At 48.3% G+C, this 27,702-nt stretch overlaps 1 protein-coding gene across 12 annotated transcripts in view; it reads left to right on the forward strand.

Moving 5' to 3' along the window:
• BICD1 (BICD cargo adaptor 1) overlaps positions 1 to 27,702 on the forward strand; it is a 215,956-nt gene that overhangs the window by 176,403 nt on the left and 11,851 nt on the right. Inside the window, exons 6-9 of one of the 12 annotated variants that reach the window (XR_016213039.1) lie at positions 2,437 to 2,588; positions 5,783 to 5,990; positions 7,018 to 7,211; positions 26,327 to 26,402. Coding sequence is in view for 8 of the 12 variants with exons in the window: in XM_089303972.1 (XP_089160098.1) it covers positions 2,437 to 2,588; positions 5,783 to 6,100; positions 7,018 to 7,211; positions 26,327 to 26,402 (740 nt within the window). In the remaining 4 variants the exon portion in view is untranslated. Of the gene's footprint in view, positions 1 to 2,436; positions 2,589 to 5,782; positions 6,101 to 7,017; positions 7,212 to 7,789; positions 7,914 to 8,309; positions 8,478 to 26,316; positions 26,403 to 27,702 lie in introns of those variants that run through there. The other 11 variants (XR_016213040.1, XR_016213042.1, XM_089303972.1 and 8 more) reach the window with 11 other exon arrangements.

A 27,702-nucleotide genomic window follows, 5' to 3' on the forward strand; every position in this document is an offset into this window, starting at 1 on the left:
GGTGTTGGGGCACTTCACGGGCAGGGAATGAGCTTGTCTGTGGCAGGTCTCAGCCTCTGTCATCTGCCCCTGTCCTCCCTCTAGACGCTGACCATGTCACTCTGTGGCTTAGCTTATTTGTTGCAACTGCATTTTCACAACTTAACTAAAGATCTGTTCTAAAAGAATATGTATCTAAATGTTTAAAAAACTCAACAGCTGCGGCCAGCACTACACCACAGTATGTTAAAGCAGCACTTGTGATGTACTTGGGACTTGCCTGCATCCCATATTGGAGCACCAACCACATTCCAGGTGCTCCACCTCCTGCCCAGCTCTCTGCCAGTGTCCCTTAGAAATCAGTGGAGGATGGTCCAGTGCTTGGCCCCTGCTGTCTAAATGGGAGACCCCGGTGGAGTTCTGGACTCCTGGCTTTGGGCTGGACCAGTCCCAGCTATTGTGGCAGTTTGGGGAGGCCAGGCTGGAGGCTCAGCAGAGAGGCAGAGGGCTGAGCAGGCAGTCCAGTTGGACTCTCTAGGTTTTTAAGGGAGTCTGTTTACCCACCTCCCCCACTCCTCCAGGACAAAGGATGGAGAGTCCTGGCAGAAGGGTGTGTTGGGTAAAAATTAACAAGTTCCTCCCCAGATTTGCTGGCTCCCCAGCAGAGTAGGGGGTCTTCCCTTAGGGTGTCTGAGAAGATTTTATTGCCCCATGTTATCAGGTAACCCCTTTGGTCCTGAGGAGAGAATTCTCCTGGGAGCTTTCTTTGGGGGAGGGCTGGGACCACCTGGGAGGTCATCAGGGTCTGGGCAGGACCTTGAAGTGCAAGGTGCTGGGCTTCTGGAGCTTCCGCAGTAGGGGCTGGTCTTCAGGCCTGTCTCGTACACACGTAGGCTCCATTTCTGACTTCCTGCCTAACACTGCCATTGGGTTCATTAAAACAGGGCAGCCATCTGTGTCTACAGACCTCGGCAGTTTGTGTAAGGAAGTTGAAGTTATCCACACCAGACACCAGATGACACGTTAAAAGCCAGGGTGGTCTTCCTGGCAAATCCCATCAGTGATGGGGCTTTTTCACTAGTGATGGGCTTTTTCATTGGGTGTTAGATGTTTTTTCTATGTCTGGTCTACCTTATGTAAAAACTGTGTGTCTGGTTTGAATCCCAGATGCATACCATGTGCTGTGTCTCAGACAAGCAGTTGCTGAAGATTTGCTGGTTTTGTGCACTGATTCAGTGTGTGTGTGTCTCACTTCCTGCTGTGTGCCAGGCTGGCTCTGGATTTGAAGCACTAGTAATTCCAAGACCTTCAGACATTCCCATGTCCCAGAATGTGGGAAAAAGAAATAATTCAATTCGTCCAGTGTCACAGAATTTCTGCTTTTATGGAGATTATGAAGAATTCAATTTGACTGTAATTCGTGACTTTGAACCAGTAGTATACAAAGACTTAGAAAATGATAGGGTTTTTTTTTTTTCAGTTCTTTTTCTGAGACATATAGCATGGATTTATGGCTTCTCATATACTCATGTTATAAATTACAGTGATCTGTGTCTTTTATTAATGTTTCACACCTTCAGAGTGCAAGTGACACAAAAATACTTGAATTCTAGCATATTTCAGTTGGAAGTTATGCTTTCTTGCTAATTTCTTTTTTAAGGATTTATTTACTTATTTTAAAGTAGAGAAAGGCACAGAGAGAGAGGGAGAGAGAGAGAAATCAATCTATCTTCCATGTGCTAGTTCACTCCCCATGTTACCGGAAAAGCAAAGGGTCCTTGTTTTCACGCAAGAAAGAATTCAGGCGTGAGACAGAGAGTAGTTGGAAGCAAAGTAGCAAGGTTTATTAGGGTAGGGACATCTGTAAGAATGGATGGGCGCCTCTCCAGACAGAACCTGAGAGTGCGCAGTTCACATTTAGGCCGGGGTTTTTAAGAGGATGGGTCTTGCCTTCCCTCCCCCTCTCCTTCTTCTCTTCCCGAACAAAGGACTTGTTGGATATAAATATGAAAAGTTCCTTTCTGAGTATTCCCCCTGAAGTTATCAGGCAGGGGAAGCCTGGCTGACATTGCCCCACCTTAAAGGGAGGCTGGTTATCAGGTAGAGGGGGCAGGACCCCCTGGAAGGTCATCAGGATCTGGGCAGGACATTTGAAGTGCAGATCCTGGGCTGTACCTGGAAGGTTATTGGGATGACTTTGAGATGCAGATGCTGGACCTAGATGTCAATTCCTTTGGCCTTTGTCACACACACAAAAGCAGGCATTTGGGGAGTGAACCAGTGAATGGAAGATCTCTTTCTCTGTCTCTGTCTCTGTCTCTCTCTCTCTCTGCCTTTTAGATAATATTTAACTGAACCAGTCTGTTTTCCACTTGAGAAAGGAAGCGATAGGCAGAGGTCTTTGGGGCGGGTGGTCCTGGCATGCACCTTGTAAGCCCCGTGCTGTTTATGCTGCAGACAGCCGAGGTGGCGCTCGCGAATCTCAAGAACAAGTATGAAAATGAAAAGGCGATGGTGACGGAAACCATGACCAAGCTTCGGAACGAACTGAAGGCTTTGAAAGAGGACGCTGCGACTTTCTCATCCCTGAGAGCGATGTTCGCAACAAGGTAACACTTTGCCTTCCTAAAGTTGGGTGTGGTCCTGTGGGGAAGTCTTGGAAGTCACCCAGTGGGTCCTCGTTTCCCTGGGTGCTGAGTGTATTGGGTGCACGGCCCAGGACCATGAAGTGTGAGGAGAGCACTTGGCCTTCCACTTCCTCCTTCTGAACCGGAACCACCAGTGCTGCTTTCCGGAGCCCTCCACTGGCCACATGGGCTAGGGCAGTTCTGTTCCCTACAGATATGTTCAGATGCATATAATAGATGTTTCTCCAGAGCTTATGTGCCCAAGAGGGCTGGACCAACAAAAGGCACGTCCAGGTAGGGAAAAAGAATGTTTTTCTAAAATAACTAAATTTCATATTATCACCATAGAAATCTGTTTCTGTGACTAAAGTATATCAAAAGTGTTTATTAACCCTTGGTATTGTGTGAGAAGGTACCTTCATTATCAAGATTAATATTTATCATAGCAGCTAATTAAAGACTTTAATACTTTGTGAATTAAATTAAATTATAGTTTTTTAAATTTTTGTTTAAAAGCAGAGAGGGAGAGAGAGAGAAAGAGAGAGAAACACAGAGAGACTGAGAGAAGAAAGAGAGCTTCCATTCTGTAGTTTACTTCCCAAATGGCCACAACATCCAGGGCTGGGCCAGGGTGCATGCAGGTCTCCCACATGGGTGGCAGGAACCCAGGCACTTGGGCCATCTGGTACTGCCTCTCAGGTGCATTAGCAGGGAGCTGGATAAGAAGTGGGGCAGCTGGGCCTCTCTGATATGCGATGCTGGTATTGCAAGTGCTGAGTTAACCCACTGTACAACAACACTGGCCCCTAGATTTTGGTTTTTAAGATGTGATTATGTGTGTGTGTATGTATATATATACAAATATGTATGTGTATATATCACATTATATATAAGTTCAAATTTTTCACAAAGGCCCGCTAGTTACACAAATACTAGTTTCTGCCTCCTCCCATCAGTTTCATTATGAGGCACTATTGTATTTTATTTTCTGACTTGAAGCAATCATTAAGCTTGTGCTGGTTCAAGGCTTCAGCATCCTGAGGTTGTCAGTATACTATTGAAATACGTCTTTTGCTATCATAGTACAGTGCCCACTCCATCCTCCCATGCCAAAAAAAAGAAATTATGCATCTTGTGTGATAAAAAATTCACAAAACATCACTGGCTGTATTTGCAGATTCAAGATAACTTACATATAAGAAAACAGCCTAGGCGTAGTAGAATTCTTCTAGAATCTGTTGGACTACGTCGTGTGTTGGTTCAGAGAATGTGCAAGCTTGGTGATTGACTTGCTGGGAGATGGTGGTGGGAAGGCTCTGGAGGGAACACAGGGAGCTGGCTGGAGGGACCCCGAGATGGTGGGATGCGGCCCCTCTGTGATGAAACAGATCAGGATTGCATCGAGAATCAAGGAAACTGAAATTTCCTCTTAGGAAGAAAAGTTTTAAAAATACTTTAACCGGGCTTCAGATGTCTCAGTCTTGTCCATTCGCACAGCCGTTTGTTCAGGTATGGGAGCAGCCCTGCTCCACAGTGTTTCTGAAGTGTGGTTATCCGACCAGCCAGAGTCAGTCCTGGGTCCTGGGATTCACATCGTGCCTTACTAAGCTCTGACTGTTCTCCTGACCCGCGTATCCCCGTTATGCCTCTGAACACTCAGCGTTAAAGATGACGGTGCCCCTCCTGCGTTTCAGCTTCTTTGGCTACAGAGCCTGCTTCTCCTTGACAGCGCCCAGGCCAGTGCTGGTTACCAAGCTGTACCATGCGTTTTGGGTGACTCTGTGAAATCACGATCCGCAGATGCATGAACGGTATTTGCTATTAGTGTCTTGGTGGGCCAGAGAACTCAGGAAAACACTCCCAGTGAGCAGGTCTCCACCCCACTGCTTCCTTCTCAAAGCACTGGGGTCAGGTTCACCTTTGGTGGGGAACAAAGATCAGTGGGCAGGTACTCCTGCTACGGCTCAGCCTGTACTGTCTGCATCAAACCCTGGGAAAACCTTGGCTTCCTTGAGCAGCATGAGTTCAGTGAGAATATTGTTTTCTAACCCAGGCAAACCTGCCACATGGACAGCAGGGGCAGCTGCAGTCTGTAGCAGATTAAAATAAAACCTACACCCAGAGATAAAGGAGGAAATGTTATTTTGTAAGCGTGATTGTTTTGGATGCTATGGGCATAGCCCATAGCCAGCTTGCACAAGGGTCCAGAGAATACAGTGTTATGCCCTAGAAATAGCCATTGTCCCTCCTGGAAGGAGCTGGGCATGGGCGTGAGGCCTGACTGCCTTGTTTGCTGCCGCCAAGCAGCGCCCTCTGCAGGTGTCCCTGGGTTTCGGTTGCCTGTTCTGAGTGTCCCCATTTCTCTGCTCTGTTCTTTGTGGTTGTTCTTCTACTGCAGGTTCTTGCCATTCTGTTCTAGGAAGACTGAGTGCCTAAATCCCACTCACCTTCATTACAGTAGTCCCTGTTACACACAGTGTCCCCGGTCAGTGCCTGAAACTCTGGATCGTACCGAACACGTGTATGTACTGGCTTTCCCCTACACGTCCATACCTGTGCTGCAATGTTATTCGTTAATTAGGCATAGTACCAAATTAACAATAACTAATAACAAAGTAGGACATCCATGGAAATACTGCAGTAAAAGTTACGTGACTGGGGCTGGCTCCGTGGCTCACTGGGTTAATCCTCCGCCTGTGGCGCCAGCATCCCATATGGGCGCCGGGTTCTAGTTCCGGCTGCTCCCCTTCCAGTCCAGCTCTCTGCTGTGGCCCGGGAGGGCAGTGGAGGATGGCCCAAGTGCTTGGGCCCTGCACCCGCATGGGAGACCAGGAGGAGGCACCTGGCTCCTGGCTTCGGATCGGCATAGTTCCGGCCATGGCGGCCATTTGGGGAGTGAACCAGTGGAAGGAAGACCTTTCTCTCTGTCTCTCTCTCTCACTGTCTGTAACTCTACCTGTCAAATAAATAAATAAAATCTTAAAAAAAAAAAAAAAAAGTTACGTGACTGTGGTCTCGCTGCCTTGAAAGAGTCAAGATAAATCCGGGTATTGTCAGGGCTCAGCTGAACGTGGTAACTGGGCCTGCGTGGAAGGGTAGGCGCCCGTGCTTTGCAGCGGAAGTCCCCATTTGGTCTCCAAGTTTCCCTCCCTGACCGTCTCTCTCTCTTGGTCCAGATGTGATGAATATGTCACGCAGTTGGATGAGATGCAGCGACAGTTAGCAGCCGCAGAAGACGAGAAGAAGACTCTGAACACTTTGTTACGAATGGCTATCCAGCAAAAACTCGCCCTGACCCAGCGGCTGGAGGACCTAGAGTTTGATCATGAGCAGTCCCGGCGCAGCAAAGGCAAGCTTGGGAAGAGCAAGCTCGGCAGCCCTAAAGTAAGTGGGGAGGCGCCCGTCACCGCGCCCACCGTAGACACTTACCTCCTGCATAGTCAGGGCCCACAGACACCCAACATTCGGGGCAGCAGTGGCACTCAGAGGAAAAGGTATGCGTGCAGCGATCGGCATTAGCGGGGTGCGGTGGCCAGCTGTCAGTGCACTGCGAGAATCTCTGTGCTCTCGTGGCCGTGGTGGAGGCTGGAGGAGGGGAGGGAGGCAGAGGCACGGAGCAGGAGCCAGCTGGTTGTCGTCCGGGTCCCTCCAGATCACAGCCTGTGCTGATGGTCTTACTCCTCGCTGTCCCAGAGCCCGCCTCGTGTTTATCCTCACGTCCCTTGCAATGTCTGTTCGTATCTCTGCTGCTCTTGGTGTGCTTCAGCAAGCCTCTCCCTTACCTCCAGCCTAAAAGGTCCGTCCTGGGAAGGAAGCTGTGTTCCACCTGGGTTCTCGTTCTCGTTGCTCTTGAACGGGGAGTGGACATGAATGGGTTCTTAGGGAGAGGTCTGTCCGTGTCGCCACCACCGGAGCCGGGCTGACACTGGGCGTCTGTTTAGGTGGAATGCAAACAGTCCCTTGGGTACCAGCAGGTTTTTGTGTTTTTTCATGGGGTACGTGAATATTGCTCAGAGAGAGCTTTCGTGAAATATTTAGTCACTTGGTTTTGTGACCTTTGTCCAGGGTTCTGGCTGTCGAGTTACTTACCCTGTATTTCCAGTCGATGGGAAAATTTTTTAATTTAGGAACTGTCCTTTAAGAATCAAATAATACAGATATTTTTCTCTTGGTGGTTCATACTGTCTAACTGAAAAATCTCTTTTCCAGCATCCAAAACTGTTTTCAAACAGGGTTGTATCCTGATGTGAAAACTAAAGCAATTAGCAAAAAGTTTGATTTTTATATATATATATATTATATTTTAAATAAATGCCAATATAAATAATGTTGTCACTGGTGAGGCGTGGAAAGGTAATTAAAGTAAAACTTTTTTGTTTCCTATATGTATTTTTCTTGGATCTCCTGCAAGACAATTTTCACCTTCCCTTTGTGATCAGAGCCGTCCCAGGACGCCAGGGGCTTCCTACCTCCAGCATTTATTAAGCGTTCCCCCTGATCCCACCTCCACAGAATCATTTCTTCTGAAGGGCTCCCCTTCCATGGGTGACTTCCTCCAAGGGCAACGGCTCAGCAAGGAAAAAAGGTTAACCGTGGCTCCACCAGGTAAACATTTTTTCCTTGGGTGCATGTGGTGCAAGTGGTTAGTTGGACAGACAGCACTCCCCTTCCTTCCGACAGCTCCCGCCCTCCCCCGCAAAGTCCAGCGCTGTGCACAGGGCCTCCTGGGGGCTCCTCAGCCACACCCAGACACCCCTCCTTAGCAGTCCCCAGGGCTGCCCTGGCCCTCGCGCACCAGGGATGGGAGATGGGAGTTGGAAGGAATGGGATAGGAGAGGGACATAAATACCAGGTGCCTTGCAGGGCGCGACTCTGGACCCTTTGTGCAATTTGGTGGCTCACGGGGACCCCATTGTGATCAGGTGCTGTGTTTCTGGCCATTTCTAGCGTGATTTTGGCAGAGGGGAACCGAGTTTAAAGCTTGCCTCTCGGGCTGACCTTCTGTAGGACTCAGGCGCTCTCCTCAATCGTTACGCAGAAAATAAAACTAAAATCCTTGCAGGTTTTGCTTTCTCAGGAACACTGAGATTCTTGTAGTTTCTAAGCACCCATTGATTTATGCTTACGTCTGTGCTCCTGGTCTGCTTTAGCTGCTGTTTGTTTCTTTCTCTCTTTTCCCCAAGGAGAGGCCTACATTGATGGCTAATAAAGAAAATGTAATTCTGCCAGAAAGAGCATCCTTTTGAGAAGTGCCTGTGGCATTTATCATGTGGCTATTAGAACCAATTCAGGTTGCTGTCAACAGTTGCAAACCCAGAGATTTCACACGAACGTCTCTGATTCTGGTCTCTCTTGAAAGCTTCTGGATTTCTGGCAGCCCAGGTCCGCACTCCCGTGTGTCAGTTGTGTGCTCTGCAGTTCGCCACATTCACCCCAGCCCCACCCCTCCCCGTCACAATCCCCAGCCTGCCAAGGGCACTTCCGCTGTCTTCTGGCCCCTGCTGTAGCCTTGGAATCTGCCACCTTTGTCGTGGAATTGGCTTTAAAATTTTCCTTCCGTTTTACTTTAGTTCCTGTTAGGAAACCTCAGCTCTAATGCTTTCCTGATCTAGTTCGTGTCATCAGCCTGCTTGCTGGGGTTAAACAGTGTAGCGATGTAGCACAAACTCGGAGCTCGGGGAGTCAGGCTCGGCATTCCCACAGGACTCCAGGAGCCGGGGAGTGACCAGGAGCTGGAATGGCTCGAATGAAGTGAGCAGCTGCTGCTGTTTCTACCTTTGTGGTTCATGTCCTGCTGTGGGAGTCACCTAAGTCACAGTCATTAGTCAGGACACCTGCCCTAGGCAAACCCCACAACAGCCTTCTTTTTTGTATTCCAAGTGGATTAAAAAAAAAAAAAACTTAAAAGCAAATTGGTATATTAATAAATAACTCCTGTTGTATCTCAATTAAAAAGATGATATGCCAATAACATCGATATTAACTGTTATTAAATATTTACAATGATAACTTTTCATTTTTGTATGGCTGACTCTTGTTTGCATGACTGTGTGTTTACAGCATTATTGTTACATTGTGGAAGCTGCTGGCATTGTGTCATGAGCTTCACCATGCTACTGCCTGACTGTTTTTTGTGTTTAAAGGTTGTTGTAGGTTTACTGCAGGGGGTGCTGAGCTGGGCACTTCTGCCCCTCTAGTTCTCTGCTGAGATGGTTTTCCATTATTTGTTCTGTCACCCAAGGCCACCGGGTACATCCTCATGCATTCAACATCCCACCTACTCAGTGTCTGCTCAAGAATGAGTTACAGGTTGAACATCTTTATGTTTTTTGCTCCGTTTTGATGTTGCTGTCAAAAAGGATCCATCAGTGTACCGGAAGCCCCACAAAACATTCTTCTCATCATCACTTGCTCTGATCCTCCCTGCACACACACACTGTACATGTGCGCGGCTCTCAGGCTGCTTAGCAGGCACAGATGAGGGGACCAGTCTGTCGCCTTCAATTCTCTAGTTCTGGAATATCGGAAAACAGTGTTAGACACGATAACTGTATGTAAGATGAGAGCTAAAAATAAGGTGGAATTCGGAATCATCACAAGGCCAGGAAATCACTTGAATGACTACTTAGCATATTAATAAGCCTCATATTTCTTATAATTGATTTCAAGTTTAAATAATAAAAAAAGAAAAGGAAATTTTTACTATAGCTGAGGAACGGACAACTCTGTCTTGCAGTCAACCAGCTCAGTCCTGCGTAATCGCTCACCACGTCAGTGCAGCGGCATTTTCTAAAAGGCCCTAAAGAAACGAATTACTAAACTGATTGTACATACCAAAGAAATTATACCTTTAATAGATATTTGCAGTTTTAATGTTATTTTTCCTTAGCTGCCCTATTATTTATAATTCTTTTACAATATAAAGTATTTCCATTAAACTGAGAAAAGGAAAATATGCCATGTAAACTCAGTCTTGGGTTGCCTGCAAGACATGTCTTAAGCCCATAGGACATGGTGGTTTTTACGAGCATTTTTTATTCATGAGTTTAATATAAATTATTGATTACTGTAAAATGTGCTGGCTAGTAACAATATATGTTAATCTTTTTTAAGGCATGATTCCCTATTTATGAAAATGTTTTTTGATAAGCTTTGTTCTCTAAAATATAGTTTTAATGTTTTTTCTATGGTTTTAATTATTCTAACAAGCAGACGTGTGTTGTTCTTCTGTTGGGGAACATCAAGATGATTATATAAATAAACAAGAAATTTGTTTAATTGTTTTCATCCCTCGGTTGAGGAATGAGAGGGATGTCAGTAACTGAAAGCACCGAGCGGGCTGCTGACTGTTCCAGGGCTGCTTTCATGGTGGCTGCGTCTCCGAGGCACCCACAGAAAAGCCCATCATGCGCAGGCCCAGCGCCTTGTTCCTGGAGATCCGGCTCTGGAGCAAGGCGCTGGCTCTCAAGCCTGGGACGTCTGTACTGGCTGATGAGAACCCAACGCCGGCGGACCTGCTCTCTGGGGGAACGTTCTAGCCTTGTCTCTGGCTGTGGCTCAGCGTCTGCTCCCTCAGCCCTGGGCATGGTAGACTTGCTGGCCATACCTGTGGGCTTTTTTATTCTTGACTTTATCCCTAGACCGCCCACCCACCCCAGGCTTGAGGGTCTGGTGTGTGCTTATCCTAGCTGTCATAGTCTGTGCTGTCGGCTCTGATGTGCTGGAACCCAGGGGCCCTGTGGTCTTCCGGGAGTTGGTGAGCAAGCAGCAGACGGTCTGTCTTCACAGAGTCCTGGGCTCCCTCATCCTTTGCCATGATTTCCTGGCCCTACACAAGTAGAGCAGCAAGAGCAGCAGCAATAAAACAGGATCTTGCTTTTAACCAACAAGCACAGTCAGCACGCCAGGATACGTAGATGGAAGCCGTGAGACTCGCAGGCACAGGATGTCACTGTGTCGTGGAGGCCGGATGGCAGCATGTGTACAGAGAATAATTCGCAGGCATCACAGAGCGAGTTTGCGTGTCTTTGAGAAGTGACAGCCTAGTGATCTGCTCTCTCACGTCTTTTCAGGTCCCTTCTTCCCCACACCCCTACCTCTTTCTCTGCACCATTACTGAACCACTGTGAGAGAATGGTGGTGTTTAGAAATCTGAATTATTTTGTCTGTGATATTTGAATTTTGACGGAGTTTTAAAGCCATTCACAGACGTGTGGTCACTTCAGATAGACAGCAGCACACAGAGACACGGTCGCAGTGGGCATGGCCTCCGCAGTTCATTAAGCCAAGCAAGTAGGCGTTGTCTGCTTGCTGTAGTGCAAATCCGGTGTCCCCGAGCGTGTGCCCAAACAACGTGTCTTTCATCAACCCATTTGCTCGTTGACTCATTCATCAGAATTTAACGAAATGTGTCTACTGGGCACCTGCTGTGTGCCAGGCACTTTTGGCAATTGGTGTACAGTGATGTTCCCCAAACACGCAGTGTCTAGTAGGGGAGACAGCAGTGAGTGATGTCAGGAGATGTTCCTGGAATAAAGGAGGTTTGGGGTTCGGAAGTCCTCCCACATGAGCTGTGAGTGACCAGACCTCGATAGGCAGGTGTTGGTAAGGAGAAGAGCTTTAGAAGACAGGAGGTCAGCTTTGCAAAGTTCTCGAGCTTGGGCTAGGACCTGGGCAAGGACTTGGAAGGGACAAGGAGGTGAGGCTGGAAAGGCGGCCTGGGCCTGGGAACAGAGGACTGGATCTCTGAGAGCAGAGCAGGTTCCACGGCAGAACTGACAGACTGAAGACTAGAATCAGGTTCTCATGTTATAGAACCGTCCTCACAGCAGGCTGGACGTCAGATGTGAGGAAGACAGAGAGGCAGGCAGGGGCAGGCGTTGGCACAACAGTAAAGACCCCGCCTGGGACACCCATGTCCCATGTTGGAATGCTTGGGTCCAGATCACAGCTCCACTTCTGCTGCCAGCTTCCTGCTAATGCACCCCCCTGGGAGGCAGCCTGATGGCTCAGCCCCTGGAGTCCTGGCCACTCTGTGGGAGGCCTGCATTGAGTCCCACGCTCCTGGCTTCGGCACAGTCCAGCCCCAGCCATTGTAGGCATTTGAGGAGTGAATCAGCAGGTGGAAGATCTCTCTGTGTGTGCTCTGTGTTTCTGTCTCTCTGCCTTTCAACTAAAAAGTTAAGTGAATTTTTAAACAATGTGCGAGTGACCCAGCACAGAACCTAGCGGAACGTGCAGACAGCAGGGGCGGGAGATGTTACTGTTCACGTGTGTCCCGTCTGGTGGGAGAATTCCAGCTGCTTTGGAAATCCAGGTGTCTTGGTGCAGCCAGCCTGCTCCTGCTGCCTGTGCTCCTTGGTCTCCCGTGTTTTGTGTGTGGAAGTTGGTAAATACTTCCTTCCCGGTCAGACAGCCCCAGTATCGTCTGTTCCTGCAGAGACCTCTCTAGCCACGTGTTCCCACTTCCCGGTATCATTGCATGTTCTCATTCCACAACCCTCGGTTCTTGAACCCATAGGAATGAACAGCGCTCTGTTGAGGCTTGGATTTTGTTCTGTGTTTTTTTAAGACACCTGTAGGTGAGTGTAGGCTTTTATATATGTGTGTGTGAAATATATAAATATATAATACTTACATATCCTATAAATATATTTAATATATTACATATTTAGAACATTTAATAATGAATGTTTAAAATGTTTAAATATAGTACAGAAATATATGGTTGCTTATTTGAAAGAGTTACAGAGAGATCTTCCATCTGCCGGTTCATTCCCCAGATGCCTGCAATAGCCAGGGCTGGGCCAGATCGAAGCCAAGAGACAGGAGCTTTGTCTGGGTCTCCCACTTGCATTCAAGGGCCCAAGCACTTGGGTCATCTTCACTGCTTTCCCAGACAGTTATCAGGGAGCTGGATCCGAAGTGGAACAACCGGGACTCGAACCGGCACCCATATGGGAGACCAATGCTGCTGATGGTGGCTTTACCCAGCATGCCATAGTGCCAGCCCCTTGGATTTTCCTCTAACATGGATTCCACAGTTCTTTCCTATAAAGGAAGGCCTGAACATGTCCTGATGCCGGGCAAGAGCATATTGGATTTAGTTTGGCAAAAAAGATTGTTTAATTTAAAAACATTAGTTTACAAAATTACCAACCACTTGTTGAAAAATGTATTTTTCTATGAATGTCTTATCCCAGTGTAGTATGTAATTAGAAATTGGTTCAGATCTCCAAATTTTAGTGAATGGTGCATCTTGTAAGGGTCTTTATTTTATTTTATTTACTTTTTTTTAAAAGATTCTTTATTTATTTATTTATTTGAGAGGCAGAGTTACAGACAGAGGGAGAGACAGGGAGAAAGGTCTTCCATCTGCTGGTTCACTCCCCAGATGGCTGCAATGGCCAGAGCTGGGCAGATGTGAAGCCAGCAGCCAGGAGCTTCTTCCAGGTCTCCCATGTAGGTGCAGGGGCCCAAGCACTTGGGCCATCTTCTACTGCTTTCCCAGGCCATGCAGAGAGCTGGATCAGAAGAGGAGTATCTGGGACTAGAACCACCGCCCATATGAGATGCTGGTGCCACAGATGGAGGCTTAGCCCTCCACGCCTTAGCGCCGGCCCAGTTATGTTTTACTTTACAGTGGAAATGTGTAACACCCTCATATTTCTTGTTGATTTTACCTCCTCGAATGCTAATTTTATTTTTAGAGGAAATCTTTTAGTATAGAATGATCTTGAATTAGAACATACAATGTTAAGAATGTCATCTGGGATAGTTCTTCATTAGATCCTCTTGCTGTAATGAGAGAACTTCATTAAAACTGAAAAAAAAATAGGAATTAGTCTAATTTTCCCTAACCAGCTCAAGTTTTGCTTTGTTCACATAAGTACTCAGTATCCTCAAATTGAGCTCATTGTTTTGCTTATCGGTCAGATAGCTAGCTTCATATGAAAATATTTTAGCCATTTAAGATGATACCCCAACCCTTACCCTTTCTTATTTTCTCTTGCAAAGAGAATCAGGTCTACCAGATTGGCCATAACATACATAACCAGGCGAGCCTTAGGAGGTCCGGTCTGGGTAGAATTCTCTGCTTCCGCCTCTGTGGGCCCCCGGGAGGCTGGAAGCTCTCTGAGGGCAGCAGCTCTGTCTGCCTGGTGGTGGTTTCTCCAGGACCTTGCACAGTAGCTGGCACAGTAGACCTTCAGCTTGCTGGGTAATTGGTAATCGGTCCACATTTTCCGCAGTAGCTGCAGATGAACAGTGCACGTCAGGTATGCTTGAGTGTAGGTGATGCAGTAAAATCCGCATCACAAGAGCATTTCAGTACATTTCCAGGTCAGTTAAGCACTTCTGGCCAAATTTTTTACACACTGCAGTGAACTTACTTTTAATTCCCTTCCAAGTGGAGTTCTTTCTCCTGGCTCTGGCCTGGCCGGGACGTGAGGAGTGAACAACAGATGGAAAAGTTCTGTCTCTGTCACTCTGCCTTTCAAATAAATAAAATAAATAAAATGTACCAAAAAAAAAAAAAAAAAAAAAAGGAAGCTTAAAATGTTTCCACGTGCAGGACAGAAATTTTTTTTGCCAAACTATTAAATGATAGTTATGAGATGTTATGCTTGGACCAAAGCTGTCCAATAGAAATGCCACATGAATTTAAATTTTGTGGTAGCCACATTAGGAAAAGTAAAAAGCAGTGCATGAACTTAGTTTCCATGATTTACTTAGCACAGCATATCCGTAGTATTATCTCAACAGCTGATCCATGGAGCAGTCATAGAAGGGATCTTCCCTCTTGTGTTTTTCTTACCAGGCCTTTCAATGCAGCATGTCCCCTGCACTCACAGGAGCGCTCCCCATTTCAAGGGTTCAGCACCCACCTCGAGCTGGTAGCAATTCCAGACTTTCCTGCTTATCCATGGTTTTAACTAGACTTAGTATCTGCAGAGAAATCTCATTTGTGTTAGATAATACCTACCTGATTTTAAAGGGTTTAAGATGGTACATAAACTGAAACATTAGAAGAAATGTTGATAGTGATAAATTGATTCTGCTCTGTTTCTGATTAGTAGTAATGCTCTTCTTTTCTAAAAAAAAAATTCAAAGGCAGTGTTACAGAGAAAGATGGAAGACACAAAGAGAGAGAGAAACAGACAGACACACACATACACACTCAGAATCTTCTACCTGTTGGTGCATTCCCCAAATGACCACAACAGCCATGATGGGCCAGGCCAACAGCCAGAGCCTGGAATTCCTTTGGGTCTCCTGTGTGGGTGGCAGAGGTACAAGTACTTGGGACAGCCTCTGCTGCTTTCCCAGGAGCATTAGCAGGGAGCCAGATCCAAGTGGAGTAGCTGGGACTTCAACTGGTGCCTCTGTAGGATGCTGGGTGACAGCTTAACTTGTGATGCCACAATGGCATCTCCAGTAATGGTCTTTAAACCAGACAAATATGAAGTGCTTTTGAAAATTTTTATTACTTACTTTCAGCTACTTGAAAGGCAGAGAGAGAAGATATATTGATTTATTTCCATTTGCTGGTAGACTCCTCAAGTGCTTAAAATGGCCAGGGCTGGGCTAGGCCACAGCCAGAAGCTGGGAATTCAATCCATGTCTCCCACATGGGTGGCAGGGCCCCCAGCACTTGGTCATCATCTGCTGCCTCCCAGGGTGTGTATTAGCAGGGAGCCAGCGTCAGAAGCAGGGGAATCAGGACTCAAACCAGCACTCTGAAATGGCTGTGGATATCGCGGGCAGCAGCTTAACCCACTGCGCCAGAACACCGGCTGCAGCACGATGTTTTATGTCCAGAGTATAGCGTGCAAACACTTCCTGTTTGCAAAGATTTTATATCCAGAGTATAGCGTGCAAACACACTACCTATTTGCAAAGAACAGTAAGACAGTTTACTCAGAGAAAGCCGTAACATGAGAGCACTTAAAAAAAATTCATGGAAAAATGGAATTCAAGCAGCCAGTATTGTGGTATAACAAGTTAAGCCCCTGCTTGGGCTGCCCAGATCCCTTCCTGGAGCGCTGGTTCCAGGCCTGGCTGCTCGATACGTCCAGGCCAGCCTCCTGTTACTGCTCCTGGTGGGTAGCACATGATGGCCATGCACTTGAACCCCTGCCATGCCCGTGCCTGGCTGTCACAGGCATTTGTGGAATGAACCAGCGGATAGAAGATCAATCTCTGTCTCTTGGTCTCTCCCTAGGTGTTGTTCTCTGTGTCATTCTGCCTTTCAAATAAATGAGTCTATTAAAAAAAAAAAAACCAGAATTAAAAGATAAGTTTGTTTTGGTACAAAAATTTGAAATCCATGCGTGGTTTCTGTCACAGTGCCCATTGCCCGTGAATTTTCTGGAGACCTCTGCTAGGTCTCTGCTGGGTCCAGCCGGGGCGGGCTGCCTGTCCTGCAGGTCCTGAGCATGTCAAGACAAGCTTGCAGTGAGGAAATCCTGCGGGGTCTCCTCCCAGCCTTTGGACTCTCTGATGCTGTGATTCGAGTTATTCCCCCTGTCCCTGGGTCTGAAGAGAGAGATTCAGATATCACAGTACGACACAGGCTAGCTTCCAAGAAATAGGAGACTTTTTTTTTTCCAGAGAAAAAGGAGAATTCCCATTCTCTAGCATGACAGAGCATCGTGTTGGGCACTGACGACACAAAGCAGAGGGCGCAGAGTTCACGCTGAATCCTCAGGGTGCAGACACCTTGACCTCCTTCCCCTGACCGCTGGGGTACAGGTTCCACGGGTGCACAGGCACCGCTGGTTGGATTCAGGGCTGTTCCTGTGGAGCCCAGCAGCTCCTCTGGTGGATGCACATTCCTCTGGTCTGTGTGGACCCTGGATTCAGGGGCTCCCCCAAGCTTGAGGGGCGCTGGGCAGCATGCAGGGGCGGAGTAGGGTGGTGCACAGCTAAGAGCTCACAGGAGGCCAGTGCTGGCTCTGCACGGCACCTGTGTTGTAACTGCTTGAGTGGCAGTGTCATCCCACAGAGTCCACACCTGGGCTACTTACCAGGACCCAGGAAGTAGAGAGCTGCCCAGCACACCGTATGTGCTGTGGGTCCCTCCTGCCTCACCCATCGCCCTAGTGGCCTGCTGATTCTGTCCGGTTTTCGTGACCGCTTCCCCAGTGCACTCTGCCTGAAAGTGCTCAGAGGGAAGAGGAGAAGCACAACTCAAAACGGTCAGCCTGCTCCCTTCCTGCCTTTGCTCTGTAAAGCATGAAGCCATAAAGATGTCACGGAGCCATTCCATTCATTGTCCTTTAGTGGTCACCTCACAGCCAAAAGTGGAGTCACTGATAACACGCTCGGTGTCATAAATGTAAGGATTTTGTGGCAAAGTGGAATTTGCTTTGGCTTCTCATCCTGATTGCAACCAAGAGCTGCCCTTTTATTTTTGGCACAGAGATTCTTTCTGTCACATCTGTGAGCCCGGTCCCCCCGTCTTGCTGCCGTGGCATGACTCAGCGTTCTCAGAACCTGGACTGACTTCCATTGTTCCTCTTAAAATGATGATCTCTCAGAGACAACTATGGATAAGTTTTAATGGTTGCATTTAGGGAAACGAATGAAAATACGCATATTTATTTTGCAGAATAGCAACCTGAAGCAGGACTGTCATTTTAGCTAAACTTATTTTTAGTGAATGTGCATATTGGTGTTTTTGGTTTTTGATTTTGTTTTTACTGGAGCAGATAGATTTTCTTCATGTTGAGAACTTGTGTGTGGCAGGCATTGTGGCACGGGGTTAAACCTCCGCTTAGACACCTGCATCCCATGTAAGAGTGCTGCCTTGACTCCTGGCTCCGCCACTTCCCATTGTTAGAGGCAGCAGATGGTGACTCAAGTGCTTGGGTTCCTGTCACCCTCACAGGAGCCCCAGGTGGAGCTCCAGGCTCCTGACTTTGGCCTGGCCCGATCTGGATGGTTGCAGGCAACTGGGAAGTGAATCAGTGGGTGGAAGATCAATCTCTATCTCTTTCTCTTTCTCTCTCTCTCTCTTTCTCTCTCTTTCTCTCTCTCTATCTCTCCTCTGTTCTCTCTCTCTCTGCCTTTCAAATAGATAAAAACAAATAAATGAACCTTATTTAAAAAAACTGCCTGTTTTTTTATAAAAAAGAGGAGCCGCCTGATTCGCTGTGTTTTGAGCCCCCTGTTCCTCCCTGGACTTAAGATCTTGCCTTACTACAGACAGGGAATCAGATTACATCACAAAAACTGAAATCAGGAAGTTACAGTAGGACAGGGGGCATTCGCCGTGGGTCAGACAGGGCCCATGACCCTGGTAAGGCTGAACCAGGCACGTGCAGCCAGTCCCTGGACAGCTGTCTCTGGCCTTCCAGGCAGTCCTGGCCTCCTCTCTGTTCATAGCATCCTTTGAAAAACTAGTGTAGTTCTTTCCCCGGAATAGTTATTTATGGAATAAGCCATTATGTAATGACAGTAGAATCAGTTAAACATAAACTTTTTTCTCTTTTTATGCACTACTTGACATCAAAAGCAAAAAGAGGTAAGTTGTCTATCAAACTGTAGGTCAACCTTATTTTCCTCAGTAGATGTATTCTGAATAGCTTTGCTTCGATTGAACTTCTGTGAATCTGGTAATTCTATGTCAGGAAGCTTGTCGTTATAGAGCCTTGTTCTTTCTTTGACAAATGAATGAGCACCTTCTGTAAGCTTGGATTTTGAAAATTCCCGGTTTTTACACTCAGTGCCTTTGCTCTGACCCAGCGATGCAAGCACACGGCCTTTGGAAACACCTGCTTTCATTTGGGGATGTCTGACGTGTTTCCCCCAGAAATGTGAACCGAGTGTTGTAATTATTTCTCCTTTTTAAAGCAACAGCAAAAAGCAAACACACTAAGAAACAACCGGCATTGGTACAAGTCTGTGATTTCCAGACTCATCGGTTTACAGAAGAGAATACTGCCCCTCTCTCAGTACTTCATCACAGGATTTTTTTTTTCCAGAAAGGAAGAAATTATTAAATTAAATATGAAATAAGACAATCAAACACATTTCAATGAGTTGTGTCTCACATTTTTTTCTGGTTTGGGATCTGGTTTGATCTTTGATCTGTGTAGTAGGCTCTCCTTGTCGTTGGTTTACCTTATTTGTCTTTGGTTTCTTTTTGATGAGTTAATGCTGATGTTGAAGAGGTCTGGCCAGGTGCTGTTGTTGCCTTGGCTTCCCAAGAGCAGTCTCATGGCCTCGCGTGCCCCCGGGGCCAGCTGGCTTTGCTCTTGAAAAGGTCATGGCTAAACCAATGGTTCCATTCTAGAAGGCGTCCAGTTGGAGAAAGAGCCTGGTAGTGACTGCCCTTTTGCCTCTTGGTGCCACTGTAGGTTCATTTCCCGCTCATTCTCTTTTTCTTCCTGCTTAGGCTGTTGATAACACATGGTCAGGGTTGAATGGTAAAGTGCTCAGAAGCAGAGAGGCCGAGCACACCAGCGGGCATGTTCACGTCTCTGGTTTTTGAGATTTGCAATAAAGCACAAGTGGCTGTGGCTGTGGCTTTGGTCATGGGATGCTCATCAGTTTCACAACCAGGAGCCAGGTGAAGAAGCCTTTTCTCATCTGGAACCGCGGAAAAGCCTAGGCAGCTCCCTCGCTGCTTCTCTGCGCTGTGGAAGACGAGCTCACGGTGGGCTGTGAAGTGCCCCCACGTCTGCCGCTGGCCCCCGGGTGACGGCAGAGCGTGCGCGGGCTGTACCTGGGCGGATCGACAGCCCCTGATGCGTTTCTGCAAGCCCGTGCTCCTTTTCTCCGGAATGTTTAATAAACAGTGGTTATTGTTCTTGGCTATCCCGGGAATAAACACAAAGTGAATCTGCTGTGTTAAACCCTGATGTAACTATGGGTCTGCAGTGTGTGGTGATAGAAGGTAGCCGGTCACAGCCCTGCAGAGGGCAGATGACACACTGGCTTCCCAGCTGCGTTCACAGGCAGACGATATTGCCTGGCAACAAGGGATGAGAGAGCCAACTCTATGTGTTTGATTACAAGATGCTAAATGTTGTTCACACTTCCATTTTACTGGTGTCACTGTACCATTCAATTCAACTTTAGAGTTTTAAATCTTCCTTAACTGCTGTTATTATTAATGTCAATGTTTCTATCTCATGCTGTCATTATGTTTCTTTACATAAGATTGCTAATATTGCTATCTCAATATTTTTCTTTTTTCCTAAATTCTGCCCTCTAGCTGGCTGTGTTTTCGGTTAATGCGTTTAGGAGTCCGTGGGGCTACTTAAACATTCATTAGTACAAAGAGGTTGTATTTTGATGCTTCTTTCCATTAACTTTTCTGTTATTTCACTAACACATCATTTTGTAGATTTAGTGAGGAATAATTTAGTATTCATGGTATTTGACACATCTTAAATGTTGGCGATTTAAATTATTTTCAAGATGTGTACATCAGAGTCTTATCAAAAAGAATAATTGATGACCCGAGATCTCTAATTTTAAAATCTGTATCAGGCGGTGCTTGCTCCTTCTTCCTCCTTTTGCTGGAAGAATGTTGTTATGGACAGGTGTGTCTAAATCGTAAGCTCCTTCTTCACCGGGCGTCCAAACGCTGGCCTGGAGGAAGTGCCAAGGGAGACCCAGGAGGCCCCTTGGGGAGGTGGAGCCAGCACGTGAGCAGGTATTTTGCACCACATGCAAATCCTCTAGGCGAACTGCCATGGGGAAGCCAAGAATCAGCAGGCAGCGTCCTGAGATCCCTCCAGGAGCTGAGTGGGGAGGCTGGGAGAGCAGTGGCCAGAGGCTGTGCAGGGGAGCTCAGGAGTTCAGGGCCAGCAGCGCTTCCTTCCGGGGTGGTCAGGGCTAGTGGCTGCAGGAGACGGAGGAGAGCGTTTCACAGGAGTGCAGTGGGAGGGGTGCAGGCGCCAGGAAGCAAATGCAGCACATGGTCTGTTTTGCCTTTCTCATTGCATTGCTGCCAGTAGCATTCCCAGGATTCTTGGAGCTGGAAACCTCGAGGTCACACCGACTCCCTCCTTTCCTTTCTCCCTCTTGTCCAGTAGACAGACCCTAAGCTGATAGTCACGCAAACCATGCAAGATTGGGATTTACTGTCCTCATTTGGCAGCTAGGGAAACTGAGGCTCGGAATGGTTAGGCCGCTTCTTCAGTGGCCCTCAGCTGCTGGCTGGTGGAGGTGGGATCCCTGATGGACCCTAAATCTCCCGCTGAGCTGGGGGAGAGAGGATAGCAAAGAAACCACTGTGGAAGTGGCAGGAGGCCACGGTGTCCCCGGTACCCTCCTTGCCGCAAATCCCACTTAGTGAAGAGTTTGGGAGAGCACGGCTCGTTTCGCAGAGAGAGGGAAGCAGGACACGGAGGAGAGCGGCTCTGTGCTTTGATCCCCTGCGTGGTGTGAATCCCTCTAGCTCTGAGCTCCTTATGCAATCGCTGTCATAATAAACGTTCTGACTTTTCTCCTGTTACTTTACCATCTGTCCTTACTGAAGACTTAGCGAACGCTAACTGTATTCTAAGGAGGTGTCCAGCGTGGTGTCCATTTGAAAAGAGCGGCAGTGTCCTCGCCTGTGAGAGCAGTTATTCAGACAGGCGTATTCAGCCTCTCACACAGGCTGTGAGATAGCACGTCCACTTACCAAGGCTGATAACCGAGTGTCTCACCAAGAGGCCAGTGTGTTCTCTTTGGATCGTGAATTGCATTTCTCCTATTTTGACATTATGAGGGGTCTCTAAAAAGATCACAGAAAGCGTGTGTGATGAAAAAACTGCCTGGATTTCAAATTTTTTTGCATCACCCTGAAGTTACTTTTTCATTTCCATTTTTCCTGATTTTTTTGAAGTCCTCGCCATGAGGGAGGAACACACACACCCTGGTCCCTGTCACTTTTCTTCTTGAAGCAGTGTTGCTCAGAGTCAGGGACTTTGCGAGGACAGGAAGAGACGGCAGGGCCGGGGCAGGTGGGGTCAGAGCAAACCCCTCGATGCGTTTGCCTTTTCATCCAGTAGAAAAGAACAGACTGACGACCTTGAAGCTGACCTTGGGGAAATTTCTGGAAATGGATGGGTTTTCTGTGTCTGATAAACGGGACAGTTGGGGAAAGCAGAATGGCTCGTGCTGGACAACCCTAGTTCCCTGTCTCGTGAAACCAAAGGAGAGTGGTAACATCGTGTCCCTGAAGTTCGCCAGACTAACCAGCAGGTCTCTCTTAATACCCTTGATACAGATGGAGAGATCAGTTCTAGATGATAGTATACTCGCTCGCTCGGATTCAAATCTGGGTGAATGACCTGTGCAGAGGTCATGTTTCACTGATTGATATTCAAACAGCGAGAACTCTGCTCAGCCTGGCCCTATCTGAGTTAGGGATACCGCAGTCACCAGTCCCGGTGATCACATTTTCCTATTTGAGAGAGAGAGACCTGGGAGAGGCAGTTAAATGCTAGATGACAGAAGAGGATCCCGCAGCGGCGTTGGAGAGGAAGAGATGAAATGTGTTAGGGATTAGCACAAAGGGGATGGGATCACAGGAGTACCTGAAATTCTAAAAAGCAGCAGTGCAGGATGGAGGGAGCATGGCTCAGCACCGCCATCCGTGATGACTCAGCGCCGCCATTCGCACGCCAAGCAAACGCAGCCTGCAGCAGCAGTGCGATGTCGCTGCTGCAAAAGCCGTGCTGCTTTCATGGACTTAGAGTTAGGATGTCTGACAGACCAGACCAGACTGAGCCCTGCTGATGTCCGCCAGCCACGGTCTGCACACGTGGCTGCCCTCGGCACACCTGCTCCCTGGAGGGCTTTACACCCCAGGGGGAGCCGAGGAAGCAGACATGATACCTGCTAAGGAAGAACTTGGATTCTGTGGCCTTAAGAGTCCCCAGGCGACAGAGGGCAGCACCCAGCAGTTTGTGGTCCCAAGGGAGGGAGGGGTGGTATGGAATATAGCATCTCAGAGAGGAAGGCATGCCTTAGTTCTCAGGTCAGCAAAACAGAAGGGTGGGGTGTGGGCCGTGCAGTAGGAGACCACCTGCCACAAAGAAGGACTGCTTTGCCCCAGTGCCAGACCCCCTGGAAGCCGCCAGCCCTGCCCTGTCCCCCGGCTGGGTGCGGCTCTGCATGTGAGCCTCACTCACGGGACCCTCAGCAACTCCCACTGCTGCACGGGGCCGGTGCCCAGCCACGCTCCTGCCTCCTTGACTCCGTCCACACAAGGTTCTCCCTTCTGTCCCAGCCAGCCACACCGGGCTCCTGGATTCCTTCAGGCATTGGATTTCAGCACATTGGCTAATTTTCGCAATTGCATGGAGTCATTTAGAAACAGAAGCCTGAGAGAGAACTGCGTGGCCAGCTTTCTCTCGCTTCCAGTGAAATATGTGACCCTCAGCCACATTTGTTTAAAAACCGGATGGGATCCCATTCCCATACGCTTGGTCTTGTTTGGTGCCTTGGAGGCGTAGTTCAGTTTTGTTTCCTTGACTCTATGACCCTGATAATTCTGGGAGTCACTGGTGTCAGCTGGAGAGGGAGCCAGAGGATCGAGTAGAAAATGGACCATTTCCTCTGAAAAGTCTATGCTTAATCATTGTTCCACCCCCTTCATGTGCACGGTGGTCAGGGAGTGATCGAAGCAGTCGCAGTTTGAGCAGCGTGTCCTGTGATGCCAGGCTCTGTCTGTTCCTGGCGGGAGACAACATGAGAAACGCCAGAGAAGTTAGCCTTACGGTATACGCGAGACTCATACAGCCCCAGGTGCCAGAAGCTCTTCTTTCCCTCATCGTGGCAACAGTGGAAATAGAAACTGCGGAGTGTCGCCAGGACTTACACCCGGTGGTTAACGTAGTGGAGAGATCGCATCCTGCTGGCCCAGCGAGTGCTCTCCTCCACCGTGCGTGCGTTCTCGTCCACCTTCCTGTCCCTTGTCATGGGAAGCTGCCCTTGCTGTGTGCATCAGGACACACCTGCAGCCCGGAGGTGCCTTGTCCCTGTTCCTGGGACACTGACAATCTTTTGGGAGTGCTGTGACACTCTGCAGGCCTTATGGTTTTAAGCTTACACAAATCCTGGCTATGGAAGGCCAGGATAATCCTAAACCCTTTAAGTTGATGATAAAATGTCTCAATTTAATTAATCGAGGCCACCAACTGTGGTTGCTAGGAAACAGTTTGGCTGACGGATTTTTTCAGGTGCCAGCTCCAGTGTCACCCTCTCTGGGGAGTGTTCCCTGGCCACCTAGATGTAGATGAGCTTGGTTAGGCTTATTCTAATGTAATTTAGTTGCACTTCCCCTATCATAGCGATCAGCAAATGCCATCTCCACCTTAGTGGACTTCGTTAACTTAACAGAATTCCTCTCTTTCTGCCCTGTAAATTGGGATCAGAAAGACAGAATCCAAGGAGAACATGCATCTTCAGCGCCTCCACAGGGCACACCTGGTGTCATAGTTGTCACCTCACGTCACCGTCACCATCGTCACCGTCACCATCGTCACCATCATCGTCATCATCGTGCCGCTTTATTGTAATTGCTCATGGAGCGTGTCTGTCTGTCTCGGTCAGTCAGTCAGGAGCCAGCACTCGCAACATCTCAGGTCCCTCCCGCCACCCGGTGGGGCTGGAAGTGAGCAGGACTGGTGGGCTGTGGACCCCAGGAGGGCTTGACAGCTGAGTCAGAGCAATAGTGTAGGTTCTTTTTTTTAGTTGAGTTTTTTCATCTACATTAGCTTATCTATGGAACTGGCTTTTTATTCCCTTAAGGGCAACACTTAGATCAATCAGTGCTTATGAATAACACATGCAAAAACCTGCCTAACTAGCCGGAGGCAGTGTTAGTTCTAAAGAAAGAGGCAGCAATGCCCACTCCAGATGTAAGCGCATCTACTGCACGCCAGAGTGAACTGCAGTACACCGTGGTCCTGAGTGTCCCTATTTCATCACAAAGTGTGTTTTGAGTGAGCCACAGTCTGCCCTGGCAAAGCAAGGTATTTGTAAGATAAGTGAGAGGTGCAGAAGACCTGTGCCATTGTCAGCCTTGGATTCTCAGCATCCCATTCCACAGAGGTTGGCCTCCGCTCAGCAGAAACCTCACTGCCTGGCATTGCAGGTTTCTCTACATCATTTACCCAAGTCCACCAGCAGAGGGCAGCACATGCCTGCCTGACTGGCGCCTGCTCAGAACAGTTGTGTGAATCAATCCACGCATTCCTAAGTCACCATTCACATAGGCAGGGCGTTGGGAGAGGTCAAAGGAGCAGGGATCTAGAAAGACAAACAAATGCCTCCCCTAAGGCTCTCAGTTTCTACAAAAGCAAATCACTGGAGCCAATCAAGGTACAAAATGGGAAACGAGAATTAAAGGGAGAGAACAGAATCCCCCGAATCTGAGCACATGAATGTGTTTCCGTGGAGATGCTTTTCCTGGGGAGGATGAGCCACTCAACAGGAAGCCTGCCTCCTCTCTCCCGTCTGTAAGCAGGGCAGAGCGCGGAGAAGAGTCTGCTCCGTGATGGGGTTCTCTCGCATGCACCTGCACCGAGCCTGCCTTAGGCTGACTTCTAGTTTTATCACAGAGAGCTGCAGTGCGTCCCCAGCATCTGAGAAGCATCAGCTGTTTTCATGAATGTCAGTATTCTGGAGTTCACTTGGCGGGTGTGTTACAACAGATTAGACTGGGTTTAGAAGAAATGAAACTGAGACTATGCACTTTTAAAGGTAGGTCCTCGTAGAACCCCACAGCCCCAAGGCTGTGGATCCAGAATTTGTGATCATTTGACTCAAACAAGGGATTTCCTTAGCAGATACATAGTCTATCTACACAGTTAGCAACAGGAAATACATTATTAAAGAATATTTTTAAGTCTAACGTAGCTTTTTAACTTGCTTGCTAAAATCTTTCTGCAGAAATAATAACATATGAATTTCTACCTCACTTCCTGGGTGTTTGTGGTACAGGCAGGCTGGTAGTAGCAAACAGTCTGCTCGTTGGCTGTGGTTAGGACACCAGGCAGGCACACAGCCGCTCTCGGAGTCAATGATTACCATCTCCCATCAGTGAAGCGTGCAGTTCTGCTGGCTAGCACTTGGGTGACCTCCCATGAGTTACAGGATGTGACTTGGAAATGGTGAAAACAGAGCCAACTGGAGTTCCTGTCTCCATCAATCCAAGTTCCTAACAATTTACTGCCTGATAAACATGCTAAGATTTCTGTTAACCAGTCTTGGTTTCAACCTATGAAATCCATTTTCAGGAAATTACAAAGATGATTTCCTTGTGCAATATCCTTCCATTTGTCGTGGACAACATGCCTTTTTCCATGTCCTGATGGGATTGACAGTGAATAGCAGGTCATAGTGCTGAGCGAGGAGCCACTGGCATGTTCAAGTTCAGAATCTGAAGGTCTTTTGTGATTTCAACAGACCCTTTATTTTTATATACTACCAAAGCAACAAATAGAAATGGCCACGTCTGTCCTAATGCACTGGAGAAGTCTCGCTACTAATTTTATGTCACTAATTGTGTAACGCTGCTTTTAATTACGAGAGAACAAAGGCCTGTCTCTTCTTACTGGCAACACTGGGGCTGGGGCAGGGGCTCCTCAGGAAGCTGTTTCCGGTGATGCACATTCCTCACTAAATCTCGCCGCAGCCGCTCTAGTTCTTGTTACTAACACCTTGCTGTGCCGTCTCTTTGTATCCATGCCTAATTTATCAGTTTCTTGTAGATTGTCAGCAGCCTGCTCCCTCCGTACCGCCACAGTGCTCACAAGTAGCTGGGAGGACAGACTGCCCGACGGTCAGGTAAACACACACCTCCTTTCTCTCTGTGCCCAGCTGCATGCTGCCTCCTGGGACCCCAGGCTCCTCTCCCCAGCACCGCACTTAGACTGTCCTCTGTTGGAGTTCTGGAGTGGGCTGCCCACACACATACGGGGCCGCTGGAGTCCGTGGGTCTCCAATGGGAAGACTAGGGAGCTAGTGTGCATCTGTCTGAGTGAGGACATAACTTGGTCAGTGCGGTGCGTCATTCCCTTCCAAAATACAAAACCTGGCATCTGACACTTGTCGTTCACCCTTCAAATATACTTCTCTGGCGAACAGATGGGAGGGTGGCCAGGAAGGGGTGTCTCCCATGGGTGTCTCTCTGCCCGCTGTCCTCTTCATCCCTGTACTTCTGTGGCAGGAAGGTCCTTTGCTAACACACTAACGCCTCTCTCTGACTGTGGCTGGCTGTAGAGCTGTTTGAGCCGTGTACGTAACCGTGACTCTGTTCAACCTCGCCGCAGCGGGAGTCTACACTGGTGGTGCTTGCAAACACAGGCCCTTAACCCAAAGCTGGTTCTCCACAGAGCACCTGCAGGCTCCCCTGGGGCCTGGGGCAGTGCCCTGGTGGGGTGACACGTGTTGGAGGCAGACTGATTGCGTGGAGCAGCTCGGAGTCTGGTTGCTCGGCTGTGCATCCGACTTGTGGCACACACCAGGTGTGCAGGCTTGCAAAGTCGCCCTTGCTGCCAGAGGCTCTCCTTCTGCACTTAGAAAGTGAGGGTGAGAGTCCATTCCTGGGGAAATTCAGAGAGGTGCGGGCGTCTGTCATCAGGACTGACTGTTCAGATCATGTCTGCCCTGACCTCTGATCTGCTGGGCAGAGTGGACAAGGCCACCACTGTTGAAGTGTGTCTAGCAGAAAGCTGTGAATGGGAAGACCGGGAGGAAACTTTGTAACTTGAATCTTTGTAACTTGAATCGTATTTCTTTTCTGAGAACCAGTTTGACTGGAGAGTTGCGTGCCTGGCTCCATGCCTTGTGAGCGCGCACAGTTAAGTTCCTTGCCACCTGCACAGGGATGATGTACCATAAAGAAAGCAGCCAGGGGGCTGGGCATAGGACACTGTGGTTAGGACACCGCCTGGGACGCCCTCAGCAGCCAGGGGGCTGGGCATAGGACACTGTGGTTAGGACACCGCCTGGGACGCCCTCAGCAGCCAGGGGGCTGGGTATAGGACACTGTGGTTAGGACACCGCCTGGGACGCCCTCAGCAGCCAGGGGGCTGGGCATAGGACACTGTGGTTAGGACACCGCCTGGGACGCCCTCATCTCCTG

The sequence above is a fragment of the Oryctolagus cuniculus genome, chromosome 9 (genome assembly GCF_051225735.1).
Source record: "Oryctolagus cuniculus isolate XC-2025 breed Fujian yellow rabbit chromosome 9, ASM5122573v1, whole genome shotgun sequence".
Taxonomy (NCBI): domain Eukaryota; kingdom Metazoa; phylum Chordata; class Mammalia; order Lagomorpha; family Leporidae; genus Oryctolagus; species Oryctolagus cuniculus.